Source organism: Anguilla rostrata, chromosome 17, assembly GCF_018555375.3.
Source record: "Anguilla rostrata isolate EN2019 chromosome 17, ASM1855537v3, whole genome shotgun sequence".
Taxonomy (NCBI): domain Eukaryota; kingdom Metazoa; phylum Chordata; class Actinopteri; order Anguilliformes; family Anguillidae; genus Anguilla; species Anguilla rostrata.
Window position 1 is genome coordinate 14,569,943 of NC_057949.1, and position 15,763 is coordinate 14,585,705.

The window sequence follows — 15,763 nt, forward strand, 5'->3', positions numbered from 1 at the left end:
TTTTGTTCCATTTTGTTTTCATTAGGCAAGTTTCTTTTTTTCTGGACCCTGAGAGAATGTCAGGGGGTCTTGTTCCTACCTCATGAGAATATCTGTTGTCTTTCTTCATATCGGAAAAATAGTAATGAGGAAATATCGTGCACATAATGAAGGAAAAATACAGGAAGACAACCAAGCCTAAATATGCACGGACACCGCTTCATCATTGGCCAAAAGAATAAGAGAAAAAAACCTTAAATAAGCACTCACCCGCACGATTGATTTCGATAATCTCCTCTTGCGCCAGGGGACAGTCCCCCCCTACGCTTCCTGACCCGACAACCCCGCCCAGCACGTTTCCCATGATCCTGTGGGGCGAGGCGGTGGCCATAGCCAGCGCGTCGGGCTTGCAGTAGTTGGGCGAGCCGGGCTGGGGGGCCCGGGGGATATGCTTGTTCTTCTTCTTGGGGAGCTTCTGCTTGGCCATGGCCAGGGAGTAGTACATCCCGAAGTTGTTGACGATGACGGGCACGGGCATGGCGATGGTCAGCACCCCCGCCAGGGCGCACAGGGCGCCCACCAGCATGCCCGACCACGTGACGGGGTACATGTCCCCGTAGCCCAGGGTGGTCATGGTGACCACCGCCCACCAGAACCCGATGGGGATGTTCTTGAAGTTAGTGTGGGCGCTGGCGGTGGGGTCCCTCGGGTCGGCGCCGATCCGCTCGGCGTAGTAGATCATGGTGGCGAAGATGAGGACCCCCAGCGCCAGGAAGATGATGAGGAGGAGGAACTCGTTGGTGCTGGCCCTCAGGGTGTGGCCCAAGACCCGGAGGCCCACGAAGTGGCGGGTGAGCTTGAAGATCCGGAGGATTCGGACGAAGCGGACCACCCGCAGGAAGCCCAGCACGTCCTTGGCGGCCTTGGAGGACAGGCCGCTCAGCCCCACCTCCAGGTAGAAGGGCAGGATGGCCACGAAGTCGATGATGTTGAGGGTGCTCTTGAAGAACTCGGCCTTGTCCGGGCAGAAGATGACCCGGAGCAGGACCTCGATGGTGAACCAGATGACGCACATGCCCTCCACGTAGGTCAGCCAGCTGTCGGTGACCACCTCGAAGACCACCTCCTCCCGCGTGCGGTTGTCCACCGTCACATTTTCTGTCTTGTTGTAGATGGTGTTGAAGGCCTCGTGCGTCTCCAGGCAAAACGTGGAGATGGAGATGAGGATGAAGAGGAGGGAGCCGAACGCCACGTACTGGAGGGAGAGAAAGAGGGAGGAACGACGGTTTATGACATGAAAACACTTGAGATATCGAGGCAGTTCTGCCAGAATCACACTCTACTTTATCACCAGGGAGTGTGTATGCGCCTAGAGGGTCTTCCTAGTTAGGCACTAAGGAACTTCAGTTTTACACAAAGGAACTTCAGTTTTTCACAAAGGAACTTCAGTTTTACACAAAGGAACTTCAGTTTTTCACTAATTAACTTCAGTCTGGCGCTAAGGAACTTCAGTCTGGCGCTAAGGAACTGCAGTTTGGCGCTAAGGAAATACAGTCTGGCGTTAAGGAACTGTGGCCTGGTGCTAAGATACTTCAGTCTGGCGCTAAGGAACTATGGTCTGGCGCTAAGGAACTTCAGTTACTGTCTAAATCACTACAACAGCAACAGAGACGGAACCTTCAGCTCTACCGCACAAGCGCATAACCTGCAAAACCACCGCGCTGAGGCTCAAGAGCCGTTGCAGAGACACAAGACGACAAGACGACGCTACCGTAGCTCTAACCCCGGAAGCTGAGTACATTGCTGCAGATTAATAGAGAACGGTGAGACATTATCATTGAACCCGGAGAATAAAAGAGACTGTGCGAAGACACTGCAGAAACACCACGCTTGGCTGCACAGATCTGCAGAAAGAGTCGGAAGACAGAGGGAGCCAAACACCATGAAATGGCAGAGAGGGAAAGAGGGGGGAGAGGGAGAGGGAGAAGGAGAGGGGGAGGGAGAGGGAGAGAGGGATGGGGATGGGGCTAATACAGTATAAGCACGTTGAATGCTGCAATCTCATTGACACTGCGCTGGGGGAGAGGGAGAGAGCAAGAGAGGGGGAGCAGGGGAGAGAGATAGAGAGAGAGGGGGAGAGATAGAGGGGGGAGTGAGAGAGGGATAGAGAGAGAGGGCTGATGGGGATGTGAGATTCACGGGCACCATTATCAAAGCACAGACGTCATGTTCGCTCTTGCGCAGATATATGTCTATTGATCTGTCTGTGTGTGTAGCCACCAGTATAAAGTGTGTGCCATTCTCTCTCTGTCTCAAACCTATCAATCTAGATCAATACTCCTCCGTTAATCTGTGTGTGTCAAGGCTACCTCTCAGTCTTGCTTACAGTTCATGTGTGTGTGTGCCTGAGTGTGTACCTGTGTATGTGTGCATGCGTGTGAGTGTGTGTGTCTGTGTGCATGCGTGCGTGTGTGCCTGTGTGTGTGTGCGTATGTGCCTGTGTGTGCATGTGTGTGTGTGTGCCTATGTGTGCATGCGTGCCTGTGTGTACGTGCGTACGTATGTGTGTGTGCCTGTGTGTGCATGCATGTGTGTGCGTGTGTCTGTGTGTGTGTGCGTGTTTCGTTTCTCTCTCTGCAGTCCTCTCATCCTCTTTTTCCTCTAAGACAAACCATTTATTTTACAAGCAGCACCCCCATCTCTCTCTCCTTCCCCATCTCTCCCTCTCTCTCTCTCTCTCTCTCTACCCCATTTGCTCTGCCTGCCTTCCCGCTCCACCGCCCCCCACTCCCACCTTCACGCACTCTCCTGACATCTATGCAGCAAGCTGCCTGTGTGACTAGGGGTCCTTCAAGAAGCTTGGCCATTGTTCAGGAGCTGTCTCGATAACTGCCTGATCAGATCTCTAGAGACACGGTGCAAAGGGGGGGGGGGATTAAATAAATAAAAACCCACTAGCTGTTTCCAGGTTTGTACTGAATGGATAACAGGCAGAGACACATTCCATTGGTATATCGATAGATGGTGCCTACCGTACACAGGTGAGTTAAAAATACACATAATTAAAATACAGGCACCAATTTGCAAGGTTGTGCTTTGGGACGTCTCTCATTGGCATTAGCCAATTTTCGCGTGAAAGGAGAAGGGAGTGAAATCCAGGTCTGATTTTCTCCTAGGAGATTCCCAGCTATGTCAAATTAAATCCCAGTCCCTATTAGCATGGACTAATTTAACAATCCGTCACAGGACGCCCTCATAAATCACACGATATTACTGTTGATACAGTGAATAAAGCGAAGCACTGACAGAACATTCTAGTTTCTTTGCTCACTTCGGACAGTCACAGACAAACACTTTGCTGCTCTATGAAAAATATATAATATAATATAAAAATGTGCCTTTCAGATAGCAAATGGCTATAACCCGGTACATTACATCTCTCCTTGTTTTACATAAGGTTAATGTTCTTTGTACACTGTCCCTGTTCAAATAAACTAAATGAATAAAAATAAATAAAACAGATACTGTCAGTGAGTATTCAATGCAAAATCTCAGACGTGGCACAGAAACCGTCCTTTGCGTTTAGAGATGGTGGTGTCCCATCAAAGCCCGTTAAAATTTTTGTTTGAAAATATCCACATAAATCGTTCTAGAAAACAGAAGTCAGAGTAAAATTATTTGTTTAATCAGCTGTGACCCTTGTTTTTTTAAAAATTATTATTATTTTTTAAATATTGCTCATCTCAAAAACCGGTAGCCGGGGTCGTACGGTAGGTCGTGAGTACGTTAATTCTCTCACCCACTCAGATTTCCCCTGATAGCAAAGCTGACAAGCAGCCAATGAGTTGAAATATCCGCACAGAATTGACAGGGTAACCTGCTCCTGTCCACGGACCTGCCCAAACCTGCTCTGGGTGCTGCCTGGCGTTCGGGGTGTACGGAAAACAGATGAGGCATCGACAAGCATGGCGCTGTTGCACATTTTACCGAATGACTGCGTTTCCCAGGCAGGACGAGGTCTGCATCGTTCCCCATGCCGTGGGGTGTGAATCGCAGCAAAGAAAACCGAACCGCGCCAAGATCCGCCACGCTTTGCCTTCTCTGAATAAGGTGAGGCTCACAGAACCACGCTCGCTAGGAGAACTATGGCCAAAGCCCGTGCTAACGATAGCATCATGGAACAGAGGACAAACCCCGCGAACCCAGGAAAGAGAGGTGAGCACGCCCTTCTCTAATTCCTCTCCTTCTCCCATCCTTCCTTTCCAGCTCTCCTTCATCTCCATCTCATGAACGTCCTTTTTGTCTGTTCTTACTCACTCCTTTTTTTTGATCTGTTCCCTCCTTCAAAACTTACAAAAATGGTCACTTCGCGCCCTCCCTCTCTCTTTTCTTCATTCTCTCTTTTCCTTTTAGAGGCGTTCACTGCTTCTTAGTTTATCAGGAGCCTCTTGTGTCCCCCTTCCCTCTTCCCCCCTCTTGTTTCCCTCCTTCATCTCAGGGGTGTACGTGCGTTTCCCCGTCCCTAATGAAGCCCCAGTGCGAAAACCCGAGCGTGTGGGGGGGGGGGGAGGATTCCGAGTCGCAGTACGCGGGCGCGCTAACCGGGTTTCGGGGGGGTGGGGGGGGGGTGGGCTGGTGATGCATGCCGTGCACTCCTACCAGGACTCCCAGCTGTTTGAATCAGAGTCAAATATTTCGGCCATCGTTTTTGGTGACAAAGCACTCCATTTCTCCAGCCTGTTCCAGTCAGAAAGCCTATAGGAGCAGGGTTGTGCGGCTCGCTACAGATTGAACCTTTTAGCAAAAACGATAGATTGGCCCCAAGGTGATTAACACTCCTGGAGGTCATCAATGGGGGCCTTCAAAAGTAAGAGACGGGTCCCTCAGCGAAGGGAAACGGTTCATGGGTCCCATGTCTGCATCATTCCCCCAAACGAGAGAGATCCCCACAGAGATTATTTTCATCACAAATGACGGCAAACAGGGGTGGCACGGTGGTGCAGTGGGTAGCACTGTCGCAGGTATGAGCGTTTGAGTGAATGGTGTGTGTGCCCTGCGATAGATTGGCGGCCTGTCCAGGGTGTATTCCTGCCTCTCACCCAATGCATGCTGGGATAGGCTCCAGGATCCCCCCGTGACCCTGCTCAGGATAAACGGGTATAGATAATGGATGGATGGATGGATGATGGCAAACAGTGATCTTGCAAGTAATGGAGGACCATAAACTATGGTAAGGTAAGATGATATATATCATATATTTATGTGTTTTCTGAGAATAAAACTATTTTCCAGAGAGTTTGATTACTATTTGAAAAGAAAAAGTAATAATAAAAACATGGATAAGAAAATACTGATAAGAATGTTTTTAAATATTTATCAGCCATAATTTAGTTCAGGATACAATAATGCACGCATTCTTAATATTTTACCCAAAGCAAATAAATAAAACCCGAAAAAGTATTTAATGTGATGTGTTGCAAGACACACTAACGTTCTGAGGGTTTAAATTTGGGTTGGACGTTGGCGATCGGAATTGTATCGGAATTTACCACCGCATGTGAAGAAGGCCTGCATTTGTTCTAAAAAAAAAAAACATCAGATACCACGTGTTGTTCTGGTGTTTACACTTAGAACAATTATAGCCCAGCTGTGTCAGATGTGTGGGGAAAATTCAGGTCGGAGTGAGAGAGCAAACGCGCCCTCAGTTAGCTCCTTTATTAGCCAAGTGAGTCATCAAAGGGCAGCGCTGTAGCATAATGGGTAAGGAGCTGGACTCGTAACCTAAAGGTCACAGGTTCAATTCCCGGGTGGCACGTTGCCTGGAGCAAGGTACTTAACCTGCATTGCTTCACGTCTCTCTGTATAAATGGATGCTGTGTGAAAGTTGTGTGAGTCGCTCTGGATAAGAGTGTCTGCTAAAGGCCAGTTATGTTATTTCAAAGCCTTGGCAACTGTTATTTCGCCACGACCCCGTTCCGCACGGTGTACTCCGAATGAGCCAATCTGATTGGCCGATTGATTAATCGACCCATCAATTGATTGATCGACCGGCTGATTGATAACTTGACGGTGATAACTGATTGATTCTGCGGCCGCGGGGCTGGGGGGGGAGGGGGCGGTGCTGACATTTTCCTCAGAGCCCTCGGGCACGGATATATCGACGTCACCTGACATTTCCCAAAAGCTCTGGCTCCGACACCGGCCGCCCAGATCAGACCTTTCGGCCCCCGAAAGGCCACCGTGAACGCGCAGAGAAAAGCCCGGTCGAGCCCAGGGGCGGGGATCCCAGAACAAGGTGCAGTGTGGGCAAAAAGAGGGCGGAGCCATAAGGGACAGATATAATGTTGGGATTGGACAGACGCAGGGGAATCGTGATTAAATTGGTAAAACGAATAAATGACAAAAAAACCAATAAATTAACAAACAGAAACGCCCTAAATGAGTAATGCATCCATACATACTCTATAGGAATAGTTATACTGACATGAAAATGGAGGATTAAGTAACCCAAAAAACCCATAGAACAGTGAATAAACAGCGCAGCCCCTATGCAGTGACTGAGCGATGCATGCTTCACTGCATTGATGAGAGTGTAGTTATGCTGTGCTGTGGGCCAGCAGGACGTGCATCGCGAACGCGTTTCATCTTCGTCTTCGTCGTTTCCTTTTCAGACACGCTCTGTCGCCGCGACGTGCGTGTGCAGCGGCTACGCGCACCTTTAGACACGAGGTGGAAGAATCCGGAAGCAAACGGAAACCCACGGAGTGACTCAGACCTTCTCCAGTTATACACATTTTTTTCTCCCCTTCCAATCTTCTCCCCGTCGGTTTTCTCCCCTCTCCTCCTCCCTTCCCCTGTCCCTCGCTCTCTCTCTCTCTCTCCCCCCCTCCCTCCCCTTTGCTCTCTCCCTCTGCTGTCTTTCCCCGCTAGTCGCAAAGTGACCTACTTTCCCCATCGCCGCAGTGCATTCTCTCCCTCACAGCCCAGCTCCTCTGCCGGCTCGCGTCCTCTCCCGAATCCGAATTCGCGGACGCTTCTTTGGATCGGTCGCGCCAGCAAAACGTAGATTTCGCACGAACAGCACAGACGATAAGGTACAAGGGCCTCAGTGATCAACTGATGCAATAATCGCAGTCATACATTCATTCAGAGGCACTGACGTCTCAGCACCAGTCAATCAATCAAACATAGAGTATCTTTGTCTTTCGGCTGGTCTGCTCTTTGAGCGATGGGGCACACAGTGTCCATTTCACTCTCTGCAGAGGAGAACGTCCTAGGCACATCTGCGCAAAGCTGTGGCATGTCACACACACACACACACACACACAGCCACAGCCGCAGCCGCAGTCAGTCTCAGTCAGGACCCCACCATTATCACACAATTTTAAACAGGCCTTTACAGTGGGCAGCTAAGCCCCTGATCCTATAGACCCGGGATGTGCACAGAGTTCTGTTCCTGTCCCATGCAGAGCCTGAGTTCTGCCAGACTGCAGTTCTATGGTAGCAAGGAGGACCTGCTCCTTCTGGGGGTCCCTGTGGGACTTCAGGACCCCGTAAGGCTGTGTTTCCTAGGCAGGCACACCAGGGTTTGCAGAGTGAGGTGGGAGTTTTGAAAGCAGTCAGTACAGTGAGGCCTACTTCTACCAGCAACACACACACACATATGGCCAACACATGCACACACACACACGTGCACACACACACACACACCCATACAGTGCCCTCCAAAAGTATGGGAACAGTAGAGTGAACTGTCCCCATGTGAACGCTTGATCACACTTGCGTGCTTGGGCGCTTGCCGTACGCGTTCATGTATTTAGCATAAGTTCGCAAGTGTGTTCCATTTCTCGAATGAGACTTTATCCAGACTTACGCTGAGACCGCTCTGGAGCGGTATTCAGCCAAGTACACAGACCCACAATGCACCAAGTTGGTGATGTTTACTGTTGACACCCGGAGGAAAATGCCACAGAAGAAATATCAATGAAAGAAAGATGCAAATTTGGTAAGTTTATATGTTACTTATATCGTAGCAACCATGGTTCTATTGTTAATGTGAATATAATGATAGCTGTGTCACTTAATTTGTCTGTAGTAATCAAGCCCAGAGCTTTGCACAGCTATTATTAGCTATTAATAGTAGTGTGACTACAATAAATTATTTGAAATAGGGACCACAGAAGAAAAAGTGTGTCCCAATTGTTTTAAAAATTGCAGCGCACTTGGGCGCTTAAATACATACTTTCACACTATATACTAATTTATGTTCCACATCACAGTACATCCCCAAAGTGTATAAGTACCCATGCACACTTAGCCATGTGTGGAGAACTGGGAGAGGCCCTTTGTTACTTTTTGCTACATACTTTTATTTGAGATCATCTTTGATTTGAGATCATCTTTCATCTGTGGAGATTATAGATTGGACAGAATTCACCATGATGAAGACCAGAGGACTAACTATGGCTGAAAAACAACTAACCTGTAAGCTGAGAGAACAGAAGAATTAATTAAGAAGGACAGAACAGAAACTGGGTATATCAAGTGCAGCAGTTTGAAGTCTTGAAAATTAAAAAAAAAAAAACACCGGCATTTCTGTTTCAGAAATAAACACTGCCGGTTGGTCAAGGAAGACAACTGCAGTTGATGACAGATGAATCTTAAGAACTGTGTAGAATCAACCCTAGAACAACAGTGACATCACCATCAGTCTCCAGAGGGCAGGGGAGAAAACATCACAAGCCACCATACACAGAAGACATAGAGAGCAGAACTATAAAGGCTAAACTGCAACAATGCAAACCTCTCATTTGCAGAAAAAATTGGAAGGCCAGAAAAATGTAGAGATGAGCCAAAAGAGTTCTGGGCCTAATTTTTATGAACATGAGACCAAAATAAACCTTCTCCAAAGCAATTGAAAGCCAAAAGTGTGGAGAATCGAAAGAACAGTCTATTATCCAAAGCACATCCCTCATTTGTGAAGTATGGTAGTGAGATAGTGTCATGGCTTTGGGCATGTATGGCTCAAGTCTTAATTGATGACAGAAGGAAGGATGGCAGCAGTGGGATGAATTTGGAAGTGCAGAGACAGATTTTTATCTGGCTATGTACAAAGAAATCCCTCCAACCTCATTGGCCTGTGCTTCGTCGAGCAGCAAGACAGTGACCCCAAACACTCTGCCGACGCAAGAAAAGTATTCATCAATGAGTAAAATGGAAAAATTTGGACGGGCTCAGCCATGTATTTCCTATGAATGTTGGACAAATTCGTCAAACTCACTCCAGCGCGAATTAGACACCAAAAGCTCACACCGTGGCGGTCAATAGAAGCAGGCAATAACATTTCACGTTTTTCCGGGATCAAAAAACTTTCTAGGCTGAACAGAAAAGAGGAAAAACGTGATGAATCATCAGATCAGTAGTCAGATTGCATTGATTAGGTGCACTGATCTCTGATTGGTTAAGAATAAAACGTAAGAGATTTGTAACTGGGTCACGAGACAACCATACTAGCTTCTCAGCTTCATCACACGATGAGGCCTAGCTCCACTGTAGCCTCAGGTTAGTCTCCAAACTACTCCAAATCACCTAGCAACTACCTAAGTTACAGCTAGCCACTTAATGTAGGTGAATAGTTTAATTCTCTAGCTTACAGCTAATGGCAATTACCATTGTCTTGTTTCCATTGTATGCATAATAAAATGGTTTAGTGTCAAATGTTAGACTATGGAGCATGACAATGAAAAGTATCATATTGATATCAGCCTATTTACTTTAGGATGCACAGCATCAAGCTTGTTGGCTAAATAGGTTTCCAGGCTGTTCACACTGCAACCAATATAATGGCGAGCAGTGCACTCAAATATTATATAACCAAACAGTCCATTCACTAATATAGTAAACTAAGTAGCTGACTAAACAATTATTTCAGTAGCTAGTCTAATCGCGGCTAATGTTTCCGGTTTCGCGATGGCATTTTAGAACGAAGGCTTCATCGAAAACAAATTGTCAGAACGCGCCAGTCTTGGCCTGCCTCCCATCAGAGATGCCACTCAACTGCAACGCAGTTGGGCTTAGCATCGCTTCTTGCAAAAACTGTTCAAACTGGAATGCGACTAAAGACACTAGCATTTACATTAAGGAAAAATACTCTTTTTTAACATATGCATATGTCAGGCTTATTTCCTTTAACATGTGTATCGAGCTGCCACTGGTCTGGTATTGTCAGGTGTGCTATCTACGCCGATGGTTGCTAATGATAGCTAACGTAGTGTAATTTAGCTGTTGTCACTGGCAAAAAATGACAGCAGCAGCCATTACACTATGCAAAATGGACAATATGACCATGTTCACATGACGTCACGTTGCCCAATCAGAGAATGAACTATGGGTCATGGAAAAAGCAGTTTTGAGAATATACTGTTCCGTGGTATTTACACCAAACATGGCATTCTTGTGCCCCTCTGACCAGAAGTCATTCAATTTGCTCTTTGTGGGTCTCTTGATTGGCTAGCTGAACCACCAATTAGAGAGCTCCTGTACCTAGCAATTGTTGCACTCTTGTAGCCGGTAATGTGATCTGTACATCAAAACTAGAATAAAAAGACGGTTAAAAGGTGTGCACAGGGAGCAAGGATCAGCAAATAAATTTCCCGTGTCAAATTGATTAGGTAAAAAATAACTATAAATATGTCAAATGAAATTACCCAGCTGTCAGATACCTAGTGTTTGCATTAGGACCTTACAGAGAAACTAGAGAATTGCACACAATATTATTTTGCTTCTAAGAAGTCTGCCTGTTCACTCCTCCACAAACATCAAAGGAAACATATTAGGGGCAATTAAAAGTCATGCTGATACATGTAGGCATGCAATCTATGGGTCCCACCTCCAGCAGAGTTAAGCTCTGAAGAGACACCAGAACGTTAAATGATTTATGGGGTGTCAGGGCCCAGCATGGTTAGAAAAATGCACAAAGATCAAGATTATTTTGATTTTAAGTTTGAACTCAATGTGTGACATTTAATTGAAAGTGGTTGATTGAAATTCTTAATGTCTATATAGATAATGGTTGTTGAGGCCTGGCAGCTGAAATGTTCCAGTTTCAGGCGGAAACCAAAGCAATGCGATTTGGCTTTTGTACATGGAAAAAAATTTTGCCTGAAGGTATAAATTAGAAGTGCTGAATTTAACTATCATTTGTCTACAAATATCACCTCTGTTTTTAGAAGCAGAAGTAAACTTCGATGCTTTTTATCGGTATTGAATAGCTGAACTGAATTACCTCCTAACATATTCAGCTATGGTCTAATTAGAAAGAGGCTTAATTCACATATCTTTTAATAATAATATCATGAAGCCTTGGAAAAGAAGGGTTTTCCTCTTTTCATTTTGGTGGTGGTTCCTTGGTTATGTGTTTTTAGCTTGTTCCCTTTGTTCCTATGGTGCTGAAACTGGCAAGGTATGTCATATCAGTCTCTCAGTTTTTTCTGATAATTTCAAATTAACGTCCTGCTTAATGTCTTCTGTTTTGTAATTTAGAAGTTGTGAGGCTACCTTCAATAAAGACTGTATGATTTTAATGCACTACTCTAACAGACTCCTTATTTAATTATATTATCTAATCTTAAGACCTGATATAGTTTGTTTAGACCAGTGGGTTGATTCCACCTATCGAGGAATTTGGCAATTGATAGTTGTCGTTTTCCAGAATAATTATTTAATTAAATCACATAAAATATGCTTTATATGTAGGTTAAGTGAGGGGTTCTAGCACGCAATACCACTTGTGATCAGTATTCAGTGGTGAATATATTAATGAGGGCATTGACTGTTAGAACCACTGCACTCAGACAATAAACATATTTTTTATTAAACTCTCGCTTCCCTGACAGAGCAGTGCAGGGACAGCTCTTCTCCGTTCGACAGTGCCGCCCCCTTCCAATGACAGTAGATGAGCCTTACCTTAAACACAAGCTCTAAACGTAAACACAAAATGAGACCAATAATATTTTGTGCTCAAATGTTCTTTATAATGCGTTATGTCGTGAATATAACCCTGGACAGCATACTGGAGTCCCTCCTGTTGACGTTTGGATAAGTGATATTTGGCTCCAAAAGCAGTCATTAATATTTGGGAGTAACTCAGCGAGAGGGATGTTGGCAATAGCCATTTTTAGCTAACGTTAACATTAATAAAACTTTTTTCACGTTGTATATAAATTTGAATGGCAACTGTGGATTGTTGCCAGATTCATATCTGTGCAAACAGCTTCAAATGCGGGATTGTGATTCATTGAAATAGGAGAATGAAAGAGGCTAGCCTGCTTAATGTGATACTAGCATTGGGAGAAAAGTAGCCTGCAGAACAATGACCTCTAAGGAGGAGGGAGCTCAATATGGCGTGCCAAATGTAAAGTGAAACACATTTTCCCTAATTTTGTCCTCAAATTTAGCCTAAATATGGTAAGACTTATAATAAATATCAGGTTTTTTTCCCTCATATTTAACAGACATACTAAATACTACTTTTATTTCATATTTTCAGATTTTATTAAAAATAAATATACAACCTATATCTCAAATCTGATTTTTTAAAATAAATATTTTATATCATATCTCTATATTTTGTTAAACATAAATGTTTCATTAAAATCTTAAACCTTTGTTTCAAAAACAAATATTTGTTTTAAATGTATATATATTGAGCGTTTTTAGTTCATTAGTATTACATTTATATTTAGCTTATATCTTAATTTACAATTACGAAGTCACTTCGCCCTCAGGATTAAAGTAGCGACTGTGTGATCACCCCCACTCATCTAAATGGCCTACCATCTGAGCCATAGGACTACTATTACGATTATCATGATGCAATGATGCAGTAACTGTATGGCCTGGACTTAATAGGACACATGGGCAAGTTGGAAATGAAACATGCCAAATGAAAGTATAGGTATATTGCCTCCAGCTTTACTATCCAAAATTGCCAATGTACTGTACAGAGCACTGCTGTAAGACTAAGAATTCAGCTGTCTGAGAGAAGGCTTGAATCTTGAGCAATCTGCCCTTTGATGAGTACATGTTGTTTGAAGTACAGTAGACATATGCAGGGCTCTAGCAGTTGTTAAAGAGCTGTGCTAGTGCAGTTTTTTGTGTTGTGCTTTGTGATTAATATGCAGTATATACGCATACACATATATACACACATTCAGATGAACAGTTGCATACACACTTACACAGGCTCAGAGATGCACAGCTAATGCACCCATATGCTTGGAAACACAGACACACAAATACACATGAATGCTCATATACTGAGAACCCCCCCCCCCCCCTATACACACACACACACACACCCTGGATATGCACACACATACACACACAAACACACACCCTGGATATGCACACACACACACACACAAACGCACACCCTGGATATGCACACACACAAACACACATGCCCTGGATATGCACACACCCTGGGTATGCACACACGCACACACACACACACACAAACGCACATGCCCTGGATATGCACACACGCACACACACACACAATCACACATACCCTGGATATGCACACATGCACACACACACACACACACACCCAACACACACACACGCACACACACCCTGGATGTGCACACACGCACATGCACACACACACACACACACACCCTGGATATGCACACACACGCACACGCACACGCACATGCACACACACACTGGATATGCACACACACGCACACACACACACCCTGGATATGCACACACACACACACACACCATGGATATGCACACACACACACACACACACCCTGGATATGCACACACACACACACACGGACACACACACACACGCACAGACACACACACATACACACACACACACCCTGGATATGCACACAGACACACACACGCGCACACACACACACACACACACACACGCACACACACGCACAGGCTCTCTGCACTTGCTGACTGTACGCTAGCGGTTTGACAGACTTTGCTGCATTGATTCTTCTGCAGTGCTTCTCACAGAGGGGAGGGGGAGACAAAACAACAGATATAAGCTGTGGTCAACGCTGCCCTCTGTTGATTATTGATGGTATTGCCCCGGTATTTTTTCCCTGAAAAGGTATAAAAGGTATGAAATTTCCTTCCTCGGGTTCTCCTTTCGCCTGAGTTGCATAAAACATGAGCGGAGGTCTTCCATTGTGAAAGCCCTTATCAAACAGACTTTGCATTAGCGCCTGAGTCATTAGGCATAGCACATTAACTCCTCCTCTGACCCTGCGGTTAGAAACTCTGCACTAATCTGCTCTCTAATCACTTTTCAAAGTGAAACAGCACCTGCCACCTCAGCTGTGCACACACACGCATGCACGCATGCACACACACACATACTCACTCACACATGCACCCACACACACACACTCACTCACTCACTCACATAAACACACACACACTCACTCACTCACACATGCACCCACCCACACACACACACACACACACACACTCACTCACTCACTCACTCACTCACATAAACACACACACACACTCACTCACTCACATAAACACACACACACTCACTCACTCACACATGCACCCACCCACACTCACACACATGCGCACATTTACTCACTCACTTACTCACACACACACGCACACACTCACTTACTCACACATGCACCCACCCACACACACACACACACACACACTCACTCACTCACACATGCACCCACACACACTCCACACATCGCACATTACTCACTCACTCACACACGCACCTCTCCACTCACCTGACAGCACATACACACACATATGCGCACACACACGCACGCACACACACACATACAAGCGCACACACACACACACACACACATTCTGGTCTCAGACCTACTGTGGAGAGAATCACACTTAAAAGCCCTGGGCTGATTAGTTAGCTCAGCTCAGATGTGTGTACCCCCTTTACCAGCAGGTATGGCCCCTGACTGCCCCGATTTCCTCTCCCAGACCAAGCCCCACCCAAAACAGGGACAGATTAGCTCTGATGCCTCAGGTACTAGGGCTGAAATGAGCACATCTCAGTGCGCAACAGGATGCTAATCCTGTTGGGCTAGTTCTCTCTGCCAATAGAGGACATGTCAAGGTCTAAACCAAAGTGTGGTATTTAACTGGTCCCTCTTTCTCTCATAAGATCCCTAATGAAGATCACTGATTTTACAAACGCATTTGAGACAACACTACTGTTGTTACTTATTAGTGCACTTCCAAAAGAAAAGTTACATGTTGAACTGCAAGTACAATTTCTGAACTCTTGCAAATACAATCCATGAAGCCATTTCCATTACACCTCCTCTTCCATTACACTCCAATGCCATTACACCTCCACTTACATTACACCGCCATTACCATTACACCTCCACTTACATTACACTGCCATTACCATTACACCACCATTACAGTTGCACCTCCATTACCATTACACCTCCACTTCCATTACACCATCATTTCTTTAATTTGAATACCACACATCTACTGTGAGACCAGCCTAATGATTCACTCCCACAGCGGCATGCTGAAAATGATTTTCATATTATAATACACGCGTTGCTATCATTATGATCATCATCGCTGCCATGAATACTGATATGAAACAAGTCAGGGGTAATGGCAGCACTGAAACAGCAAAACATAAAATCAATCGCACTGTCTGTGAGGAGAACAAAGCAGTCTTCGCTTACGAATCGATACGATTAAATCTGCCAGCTAAACATGT

At 45.5% G+C, this 15,763-nt stretch overlaps 1 protein-coding gene across 5 annotated transcripts in view; it reads right to left on the minus strand.

Annotated features, from left to right (window-relative positions):
• Positions 1-15,763, minus strand: part of kcnc3a (potassium voltage-gated channel, Shaw-related subfamily, member 3a) — an 84,654-nt gene that overhangs the window by 34,086 nt on the left and 34,805 nt on the right. For all 5 annotated transcript variants that reach the window (XR_010326552.1, XM_064314553.1, XM_064314550.1 and 2 more), the window contains exon 3: positions 250-1,234. Coding sequence is in view for 4 of the 5 variants with exons in the window: in XM_064314553.1 (XP_064170623.1) it covers positions 250-1,234 (985 nt within the window). In the remaining variant the exon portion in view is untranslated. The remainder of the gene's footprint in view (positions 1-249; positions 1,235-15,763) is intronic.